This window comes from Pteropus vampyrus, unplaced genomic scaffold (assembly GCF_000151845.1).
Source record: "Pteropus vampyrus isolate Shadow unplaced genomic scaffold, Pvam_2.0 Scaffold123, whole genome shotgun sequence".
NCBI lineage: Eukaryota > Metazoa > Chordata > Mammalia > Chiroptera > Pteropodidae > Pteropus > Pteropus vampyrus.
Genome location: NW_011888904.1, coordinates 2,891,392 through 2,903,020, shown reverse-complemented (window position 1 = coordinate 2,903,020; position 11,629 = coordinate 2,891,392). Strand labels below are relative to the sequence as shown.

The 11,629-nt window shown below is 43.9% G+C and overlaps 1 protein-coding gene across 1 annotated transcript in view; it reads left to right on the top strand.

Moving 5' to 3' along the window:
- Nucleotides 1-11,629, top strand: part of GABBR2 (gamma-aminobutyric acid type B receptor subunit 2) — a 350,397-nt gene that overhangs the window by 166,964 nt on the left and 171,804 nt on the right. Inside the window, exon 4 of the mRNA XM_023534233.1 lies at nt 7,204-7,305. Coding sequence (XP_023390001.1) covers nt 7,204-7,305 — 102 coding nt within the window. The remainder of the gene's footprint in view (nt 1-7,203; nt 7,306-11,629) is intronic.

Genomic DNA, 11,629 nt, shown 5'->3' with positions numbered 1-11,629 from the left:
CTCAAGGTCAGTGGCTCCTGAGACTTCCACTGAGGCCCATTAGGCTGGCAGACTTCCACCCGGGCCCCCGCGTCTCATGACACCGCTGCTGCTCTGGTCCTCCACTTGTTTTCCTGCTCTTGGTAACTCTTGGGAAGTGAGAAAAGCCGAAGATAAGTAGCTGGACAAGTGGCCATCAAGTAGAGGGAAGCCAGGGTTCCCTTTAGAAAGCCTTACCTGTGACGTGAGGTGAGGACAGTACAGAAAGCCCAGGCTTCTCTGTGGGATCCTGGTTTGGACCAACAAGCAGCCAGGACTCAGGAGGCCCCAAATCTATTCGTTTCCTGGACCTTCTGCAACAAAGCACCACAACTGGATGGCTTAAAGCAACAGAAATTCATTTTCTTATGGTTCTGGGGGCCAGGGATCCCAAATTAAAGAATTAGCAGCACCATGCTCCCTCTGAAGGCTCGGGGAGAATCTTTCTGTACCTCTTTCAGCTTCTGGTGGCTTGAGGTGTTCCGTGGCTGGTAGCTGCATCATTTCAATCTCTGCCTCTATCTTCACATGGCCTTTCTCCTCATGTCTCTGTGTCCCAAATCTCCCTCTTCCTTTCTCTTATAAGGACACTGATTGCATTGAGGGCCTACGCAGATAATGCAGGATTTCAAGATCCTTAAATGAATAACATCTGCAAAAACATTTTTCCAATAAGGTCATATGCACAGATTCTGACGGTTAGGACTTTGACATTTTTTGGGGGGGGTCATCATTCAACCCACAGGCTCCACAGTGTGAACATGCAAGTGTCACATACACACACACGTGTAGTCTTCACACGGGGTGCAGCTGCATATATACTCACAGGTAGTGCCGCCCACGCGAAGTATTATATATATGCAATAGATCTCATACATGTTTATTTATGTACTTGCCCTTTAAAATTTTTTCACTAAATTAAACTTCAATTATAGGTCATTAAGAGCTCTTATTTGTAGAAATCTGAAAACTAAATGGCTCCATTAATCAAAAGGAACAGTTTCTTCAATGAAAGCTCATCAGGTCTGGAAAGGTAGAAATATAAGCACACAGGTGTTTCTACAGGAATTTAAATACATGCCCCAAACCTTTGAAAAACTTCAGAGCTGCGGAGAGCTGCTTCAGCAATTATAATATTCAAAAAGGCAAAGAATGGGGTGAGGTGGCATTTTGAAACATTTGTTCTCCTGGAACTACAAGAATTGGTGGTGAAAGAATCCTGACCAGATTCTACTTGCACACCTCTGATGACAGGGAGCTCACTACCTACAAAGGCAGCCTCCTCCCTCATGAGAAAGTTCTTTTTGGCTTAGGGCCAAAGTCTGCTTTCCTGAACCATCTACCTGTTGCTCCCCACTCTGCCACGGGGGCCCCCAGAACCAGGTGCTCTCTTGGCCACGTGACAGCCCTTTCACATTCGAAGTTGGCCATCACTTCCTACCTTGGTCTTCTCTTCTCCAGGCTAATTTTTTTAATTAGCTTAAATTAATGGCGGTTCCTGGGGAGCTCTAGACCCAGTAAAAGTGACCTGAATTATTCAAAGATTTGAATGTTTCAAATGCCTGTTTATCCTAATTAGCATTTAACGACAGCGGTGCTCTCTGTCTCTAACAAGCCACATTTTAACATGTTCTATATTTTAATAGATTTTACTTGAATGAACCGTTTAATCAAGTGAAGACACATTTCATGAATGAATAGAAGTAAATCTATAATTATACGCTTTAGTCAGGTAAGAGGAGTGACATTTCAGCACAATCCCGAGCTATATATAGCCAGAGCATTTGAATGACAAAGTAGGTTACCTCGCTTCCATAGGAGAGCTGAGAATTCGCTTTGCTCTCAAGTTCATTTCTAACCTAATTAGAATTTTCAAAGAATTGTAAAGTGCATGTGGTGCAGACCTGGTTCTCCCCCATCTTTTCCTAGATCTCTGCCTTTCTGGATGATTCCTCAGCTGGTGTAATGTTGGGACCAATGTCTAGGGAACAGAAGCCAAGTGTCCTGGGGTCCCTGACACTGCCCCCGGCCTCCACTGTGCATGTCACTTGCTCGGTCAGAGCCTTCCCACCTGGGACACAAGTGGAACCTGGCAACTTGTGGCTATAATAATACTCTGCCTCTCTCTTCTCCCTTTCTTCTTTTCTCTCTCTCATGCCCTTCTCCCTCCTTTCCTCTCCATTCTCTCTTCTGACATGGTCAGGTTCTGCTCATAGTGCTGAGGGCCAGGAGCAGAAGGATCTAGGGATTAAAGATAAGACATAACTATTGGATGGAGCAGCAGAGGGCAGGGGAGGAGTCCTAGCTGTAAAGGAGGATGGTGCCCTGGACCTGGAGAAGGTGGGGATAGGTGACCTGGGAGGCTTTCTGGCAGGCTGGCAACCCAGCTGTGAGCCTGCAGTTCTGTTGCTTCTACCCCTAAAATTTGTGGTTCCCAATTTTAGCTGTGCCTGGAGAACTCTAAAACTGCTAATGCCTACGTCCTATCCCAGAGACTCTAATTGGTTTAGGATGTAGCCGGGGCATCAGTATTTTTTAAAAACTCCCCAGGTGATTCTAATATGCGGTCCAGAAGGCTTCAGGTGACTGCGACCCCAGCCAACATCTTCATTATGACCTCATGAAAGACTCTGAGCCAGAACCACCCAGCTAAGCTGCTCCCACATTCCTGACCATAGAAACTATGTAAGACAACAAGTATTTCTTGTTTTAAGCCACTAAATTTTGCAACAATTTGTTACACAGCCATAGATGACTAATTCAGATTAGTTGTACAAATGTATCCTCAGGTGGGTCACTTCTTGCTACCTCCACACCATCTTCTCATCCGGCCTCCAGAATCTCTCGCCTGGATGATTCTGTAGCCTCCTCGCTGGCCTTCCTCTTTCCCTCATGTTTCTGGCCCCTCAGTGGACTCACGGCAGCATGAGTCATCATTTTAAAACACAGTTCTAATCGTGCCGCTCCCTCCCTGAAACCTTGTAATGGCTTCCCACTGTGCTTAGGCTCAAGACCAGGCTCTCTCAAGTGAATTATGAGGTCCTTGTGGTCTGCGCCGGTCTCCTCTTCTTTCTCATTTCATGCCAATGACCTTCTCCTGCTTCTTTTAGGACAATGGGTCTTAAACTCGAGGGTGCATCAGAATCACCTGGAGGGCAGATTAAAACACAAACTGCTGGAATCCACCCCAGAGTGTCTGATTGTGTAGATCTGGAATAAGGCCCGAGAATTTGCATTTCTTACCAGTTCCCAGTGATGCTGGTATTATTGGTCCAGGGGCCACACTTTGAGAACCATTGCTTGAGGGACATGCTTTCTGGCACAACTTCATTTCCACAGTTCATGCTAGTTATTGGTGGGGAAAGTCAACAGCTCTCACCTCCAAGCCCATCCCAGATTATTTATTCCTGGGGCTCTGGCCCACCTGTTCTTCTCTGTGGTACCAAGTGAATTAGGCTTTCTGCAGATTTGCTCTGGTGGCCAGGGCCCTTATTCACTGCTCCAGAGTTCTTCCTTAGGCAACCTCAGCCCTGTAAGCTGACCCCAAGGCCCTCCCAATACCCCTTTTACCAACACAGGGGCCCCTGTTCATGGTCCTCCTAGCTCCCCTGGCAGCCTTGGCCCTCCCTTCTGGGGCAGCCTTCTTCTCTGTCCCCTCCCTGCCCACTAGTGCCCATCTCTCCTCCTCCCTCCCAAGATGACCAGGGCCTTTCAGCAAATTGACTCTTGGTGGCTCCCTCCCTGTCCCCAATACGCAGATTAGGCCCCCAGTAGGATCCTGGCTATACTTGAGAGTGTGTGTGTGTGTGTGTGTGTGTGTGTGTGTGTGTGTATTTTCTTGAGAATTAAGGGTTACTCCTTTTCCAGAACATATGTCTGCTTTTATAATGGAGGTAAATAAAAAAATAGGACTCACTTTGCAGAAATGCAGTTTACAGCAAACTGCCAGAAGACATTGGCTCTGTTAAACAAGAGAGACTTGCAGTTCCAGAAGGAAAAAATGGTATTTTTCAAATTTACCTAGTAAATTTTTGACCAGTGCACTGAATGGTCCTTCTATCCACATGCGAGGGTGTGGATTTTTTTCCCTCATGAGGATGATCAATTACATTATTTCTTTTCCATGCTTTGGTTATTTTAAAATACTGTACATTATCAGTTTCTTCCATTTGCTTTTCCTTACAAAGTCCATTAGAATAAATACTCGAGCTGAGCACAGACTTCTTTGTGCTGAAATTATGAGCAGTGAGTGGCCGATGGCACCGACCATCTGTTCTGACCCGTTCTGGCTCATTGGGCCTCGGGAACTATCCACATCTGGCAGGATCCAAAAGAGCCAGCCTAGGAGTGTGCGGAGAGCCCCAGACTGGGAGACACAACTCAGTTTCCTCACTTGTGAAATTAGGGGCAGGATGAGATGACCTCTAGGGTATTTTGGTCTCGTTTTGAGTTCTGGCCACCTATAAAATATTTAATCTGCCTTAATTGTACTTAGCTTTCAAGCACACATTACACGAAGATAGATACCACAAACCACTGAATGGTCCTTGATGCCTTGCCTTGTGCATGGAAATGACCCCTTCAGCTTTTAGGCAATGTAAAGAACTTTAGAGTTTACAAAGCCATTCCACGTCCTCAGTGTTTTTTCTGGGCCCTGAAACAACCCTGTGAGTTACTTGCTGTATTGCCCCCATTTTAGAGGTAAAAAGACTGAGATTCAAGAGCTCTAGTTTTCCTAAAGCTGGGTGGCATGCAAGTAGAGAGCCGGGGCCTGACTGTGTGGGCCCAGCAGCCTGTGCACTGAGCGGCATTGCCTTCCAGCAGGAGCAAGTTTTCACGTTTTCTGCGTTTAAGAATTGTTGTTAAACGGGGTAAGGGGGTCAAATATATGGTAGCTGAAGGGAACTGGACTGTGGGTAGTAAACACACAATAGAATATACAGATGTCAAATTATAATGTACACCTGAAAATTATATAATCGTATTAACCAAGGTTACCCCAATAAACTTAATTAAAAAAAAAATATTGTTGCCACACAACACCCTCCTCACACACAAAACAGATAACAGGCCCCCACTGCGTCCAGAAAGGATTGGAGGCAGTGGAAATTTAATGTAATGTCAAAGTCAACTTTTTTTTCACACAACTAGGTCCCAATCAACTAGTTCTCAATCAAAATAGAAGTAAAAACTGAGGATGGACAAGCTTCACTCTGACTGTGGCGGTTTCATTCTTTTTACAAAACATTTATCAGAAAGTATTTCAAGCATTCAGAAAAGCACAGAATGAATAACAAACACCCATGGACTCACTACTCAGAATTAGTAAATGTTCACCTTTTTACCCTATTGGCATCATATTTCTTTTAAGGAAATAAAATTCAGCAGTTCCCATTGAAGCCCCTTCTCTCCCTTCCGTGGTGATGGCTTCCCAGTGACCATCCTTTGACATTCAGGTCTAAATTATTTTTAAAATTTTGACATATACATTGGTAGGGTCTACTAATTGTTGAAGCAAGAAGTACTTTTTCTTATCTTGGTAAAATATATATAACACAAAATTTTCCATTTTAACCATTTTTATTTAGGTGTAGACAATTCAGTGGCATTAAGTTCATTCATATTGTTTTGCAACCATCACCAACAGAACTTTTTCATCATCCCATAAAGAACCTTAGTACCAATTAAACAATAATTCTGCATTCTCCCTAGTAGCCACTGCTCTAATTTCTGTCTAATTTCTTTAGGTACATTATGTAAGTAGAAATATAAAATATATTTCCTTTTATATCTGGCTTATTTCACTTAGTATAATGTCGCCAAGTTTCATTCATGTTATAGCATATATTAAAATTTCATTCCTTTTTAAAGATGAATAATATTTCATTGTATATATAAACCACAAGCTGTTTATCTATTCATCTATCATTGGACATTTGGGTTGTCCATCTTTTGGCTATTGTGAATACTACTTTGAACATGGGTGTGCAGATATCTGCTTTCAACTTTTTAGGTATATACCCAGAAATGGAATTGCTAGATCATACAGTAATTCTCTAAGAGTGCATAAAGGTTTCGATTTCTCCACATCCTCATCAACACCTGTGACTGTTTTCTGTTTTTCATTAATAGCCATCCTAATAGGTGTGAACAAGAAGGGCCTTTAAAGGTCATCTCTTAAAAAGGAAAAAACTGAAGCCCTGAGAGGGTCAGGGTCACACAGAGAAGCCAAGGTCACAAGTCAGCGACAGAGCAGGACATAGAATCTGGGTCCTACAATCTTCACCTGGTTCTTTCTACTAAAACACACAATTTAGTTTCTGTTGCTTTATGTCAGAGAGTGCACATCCATGGACCAGAGAGAGACTTCATATTTATTCAGTTTGGTCCTTACTTTTTTAAAAAATTCAAAATAGTATCATCATTTTAAATGTGGGGGATCTTATATTTTAAAAATCTAGATTTCTGATTTCTCCCCCCAAAATAAGAAGTTCTGGACCAATATTCTGGTATAACATTTTTAGATGAGGCGTGTGGTCACCAGTTTGTCACAGTCCCCACCATTTCCTTATACCATCCATGCAGGCTATTTCACTACTGGCGGGTCTTGGTGAATGTTGGAGTTTTCAGCCCTCTGCTTTCCAAGCATATAGATGTTAGGTATTTTGTGTGTCAGCAGACACGTTGTTATGTTTAACATCACCAGCTGGTTCCATACCCCCTTACTCTATCCTCTATTCTGCATTATCCGAATGTCCTGGCTATTTCTTCACCCTGTAAGTAAAGTAATATTGCAAATAAATATTTCAAAATATAAATACTGTCAAGATACATTTGAATAGCCTGACTTGGAGTTAGCGTGATGCCATGGAGAATCACCAGCATGAAACTCCAGAGACTTGGGTGCTCATCTTGATTCTTCCAGGAAATTTTTGAGCAATTTTAGTAAGCCTCTTCTTCCCTGTCTATCCTCTTTGAGCCTGTGTATCAGTTGCAGGATGAAGTTAGGGGGTCTCCAAGGCCCCACAGGGTGATCTAGTTTATAATGAAGGTTGAAACCACTCCTGTCTCATGTTGGTAGATAATCGCCTCAGTCACTTGAGCCGCTTCCCCAGGATACTTCTCTGAACCAGCCTTTCCTGTGGCTACCAGCAAACCCAACCTCTGTTTTCTCTTTACTGGCAGGTTAGAAACGACCTGACTGGGGTTCTGTATGGTGAGGACATCGAGATTTCAGACACCGAGAGCTTCTCCAATGATCCTTGCACCAGTGTCAAGAAGCTTAAGGTAGGTGCAGCTGGCCATGGCCTGAAGGACAGACTGACGCCATGCCCCTGGGCTTCCCCACACCCCTTGACTATGAAGAAGCCCCCAGTTTGGGCTGTCTCCTTTTATCCTTGGCTTCTCAGACTTGGAGAAAAGATCCCAGGAACTGGCTTCCTTGGCTTTCCCCTTGCTTGTTGTCCAGCACTGGCCAATTTTGGAGTGCCAGGTGCACAGCTATGGAGAGCTTACTTGGTGATTTTATATCTGTCAACCTAGCCTGAAAGGCAAGCAGGGCACAAGTGAGCATCATCTCTGTTGCGAAGATGCTCAGAGAGAGGAACTGTTTTGCCCAAAACCACAGCAAAGAAGTACTATTGTTGGGACTGAAAGTCCAGGCTCCTGACCCCCTCCAGTGACACTCACTTCAGGAACAGAAAGGGCCAACTAGAAGTTTGCCTAGTTGTAAGTAGTTCCTAACTGTCATTTCTCCATTCATTCCACAAACTCTCTCAAACACCTTGTTTGTGACAGACCCTCTCCTGGTTTCATAGGCACCATCAGGCCTGCTCTTGTCCTCAAGTTGCTCACAGCTGGTGAAGATGACAGATACCTCTCAGGGGTATCAGGAACAGAGGGGCCTGGGAACAAGGGAGGAAGTGACTCACCCCACCCGGAGAGAGGATTCAGACAAGGCTCCAGAGAAGAGGCAGCATTTGAGCCTGCCTATGGAGGATGAGAGAATGGGGGCCTGTAGGAGCCCAGCAGGGAAGAAGGGGCAAAGATCAGAGGGCAGAACAGCCAAGCTCATGGTGCGCTTGGGGTCGGAAGGAATTCCAGAAGGCTGGCGTATCAGGGATGAGGCCAGGGGAAAGATGCTATGGCTAGAAACAGTTTGGAGCCAGTTTCCATGAGACCTGAATGCTGAGCTAAGAAGTTGGTCTTTTATCCTGAAAGTGGGAGCTGCTGGGGGTTTGTAAGCAGGTACGGACATAGTTAAAGTTGTCACCTTCTTCCTTTGCTCTCTTCCATTCCCTCATATCGGCACCGAAAGTTGTTGGCATGGAGACTCCAGATGCCAACTGCTGATATGGCCTTTCTGTTTTGGGTGGGTCCCAGGTTATACTAGTCAGAGAAGGTGGCAGTTTAGACTCTCATCTTCCAAAGCCCTCAGATGACATGTGGGGAGACAGAGAGGCCCAGAGAGAAAGCAAGGGAAGGAGAACACCAGTTGTTTGTCACCTGGCTGGGAGCAGATATTACACCTGCATTAACATTTTAGCCTCGGGAGCCTTTGCAGATGAGAAAACAGTAGCTAGAGAGGGCCTGCTGACAGCCCAGGTAGCTGGGGCCAGATCTGCCCGAGCTCTCCCCAACCATGCTGGGTAGGTCTGAGGGTTAAGCCAGGTTGTGTGGAGACTGGAGAACCCAGAGGGGTGGAGTGCCAGCTCTGCAGGGAGCACCTGGGGTGGAGCTGGGGGTGGAGGGAGGGGCCTGGTCTGAACTGACATTATCCTGCCACATGCAGTGTCTCCCCAGGGTGGGCACTTGAAATAGCTTCCTGCACCTCAGAGGCCCTGCAGAGTTCTGCAGGCTTTAAAGTTTAAAGAGCCTTTGTGTGTGGAGCAGAAGCACTAGTTGAAAGTCTGCAAGAAATTGGGGATGGAACTGGATGCTCTGTTCATCAACCAGCTGACTCCAACAGAAGCAGGAGTGATATTAAGATGAAAATCACAGCCAGTCTTTCCAATGCATTGACAAGTGGCCAGGCCCCTGTGCAGAGCCATTGACCTTTACTCGCTCATTTAGTCTTCTCCAGAGCCCTTAGATAGAGGAAATGTCGTATCCTTGTTTTACAAATGGGGAACTCGTGGCTCAAAGAGGTTAAGGAACTCACCCCAAGTCAACCAGCTGGAAAGGAAGGGGTTGGAATTCAGACTTGGATCTGGGTGACACCAGGGCCCAGATTTCTCCTCAGTCCCACGCAGCTGTACTGAGAAACAATTCCAATGTCACATAAGCCTGGGATAGCAAAGCCAAGAGCAACATGCTCAGTCTGTTGGCAGAGGATTCCCTCTGCATGGAGGGCTCTTCCCCAGAACCTGCCTGGTTTCTTCTCAGTGCCTCCTTCTCATCTTTGCTGAATGGTTCCCCTTTCTGAGACTTTTCCTTTCCCTGAATGTTTCATTTAAAATTTAAATCCCTGCTCCTCCCACTTCTACTACCTCTTTCTGTTCATTTCTTTTTCCATTTCACCGTTGGACATCTGTATTAATTTCCCGGGGCTTCTATAACAAAGGACCACAAACTGGATGGCTTAAAACAACAGAAATTTATTCTCTCACATTCTGGAGGCTAGAAGTCTAAGGTCAAGGTGTTGGCAAGGCATGTTCTCTAAAAGGCTCCGGGGCTCTCACATGCCTTTCTCTTAACTTCTAGTGTTACCCCCAATCTTTGGTGCTCCTTGGCTTACAATCTCTGCTTCAGATGGTATCTTCCCCCTTTCTCTTCACATGGTCTTCACATGGACACTAGTCTTGTTGGATTAAGAGCCTACCTTACTCTAGTGCGACTTCATTTTAGTTAATAATGTAATTATGACCCTGTTTTCAAATGAGATCACATTCCAAGGGATTAAGGATTAGGATTCCAACATATTTGGAGAGAACAGAATTCAACCCATAACAACATCTGACCTGCTATTCATTTTACCTAGTTTTGTCATTTGTCTCTTCCCACTAGGATATAAGTTCTAGGAAGCAGTGGTTTCTATCTGTCATGGTCACTGTTTTATTCCCCATCACCTGGAACCAAACCTAATTTGCTCAATAAATTTGTAAGTAACATACCAACTCTGGACAGAGAAAGCCAACAGAGGACACAAGGGTAAAATATTCAAGAGCAAAGAAAAGAAACTTCTGGAAAGCTCATAGAAAAAGCAAATCTCAAGTTTACAGTGGGATAAGATAAAGAGAAGGTACAGAAGACAAGGAAGGAAACTAAACAGCAAATAGTAGAATTAAAATTTTCATTGGAGGTAGTAGAAAGCAGAGTTAATGCCAAGAAAAATAAAAATCAGTTATACAGAAGACAAACTTGAGATGCTTTTCCTGAATTCAGAGGAAATGGTCAAAGAGACCAATATAATGAGAGGAAAGATAACAGTTATAGATGCTGGAAAAGGGAGATCCTAAGGAAAAATCAGGACCAAAATCAAAATGAAACAAAACCAAAATAAAAAACAAAAGTAGGTACCCCAGTATCAGCGCCCCAGTAGGCACCCCAGTACCTAGCACCCAGATCTTGGTTTCTAATACCATTTTCTGTGAAAAGGCATTAGGATTCCTTGGAGATATGACTGATTCTAGGACTGGGCCAGGAAATAGTCAAGACAATCCTGGAATATCTTGTAGTGCCAGAAAGTAAGGGAGTGTTCAAAACACTACTACCTCACACTGAGGGGGTGGGTCAGAGGAGCAAACTGAAAGAGCTCCCAGTGGCCAGGCTGGGACATTTGAGCAATAACATAAAAGTGGTATTGGATTATAACCCAAAGTATAAAGTAAATATCCATGAGTCCATATTGATATGCATGATTGACAGGAGAGAATAGACAAATCTCTTATGCCAAAAAAGTCCAAATTTATGTAGCTATTTCACACTCAAAGAGATGGAGCAGAACTACCCACTTGTTAAGTGACTTCCTTCCAAAGAATACAGTTTGCGGGGTGGAGGGGGGGTGTTAATTCTACAATAGAAAACTTAACAAACACTACTTCAGCCAGGTAATCAAGGTTAGCATCAACAGTGGTTAAGTCCTGTTGATAGGATGTACCCTTGAAATGATGTGATAAGAAGGGCACTTTACCTCTGTGGTCTTCTTCCCCAAAACCCATAACCCCAATCTAACCATGAGAAAAACATCAGGCAAATTCTAGTTGCAGGCTGTTCTACAAAATACCCAACCAATATGCCTCGAAACTGTCTAGGTGTTCAAAAATTAGAAATGTCTAAGCCAAAAAGAGCCTGTGGAGACATGACAACTGAATCTAATGTGGTATCCTGGATGAGATTCAGGAATAGAAAAAGGACATTAGAGAAAAAACTAAGGCCATCTGAAAAAGTGTGAGCTTTAGCTAATAATAATGAGTTAATACTGACTCATTAATTATAACAAATGTACCATACTATCATAAGATTGTTAATACTGTCTTTGTGATTTTTCTGTAAATCTAAAATTATTCTCAAATGAGAAGTTTATTTATTTTTTTAAATAATAGACAGACTTAAGTGAGCTCAAAAGAGAATTGCTAGATCGGACCGTACAAAATTGCCAGTCTTCAACCAC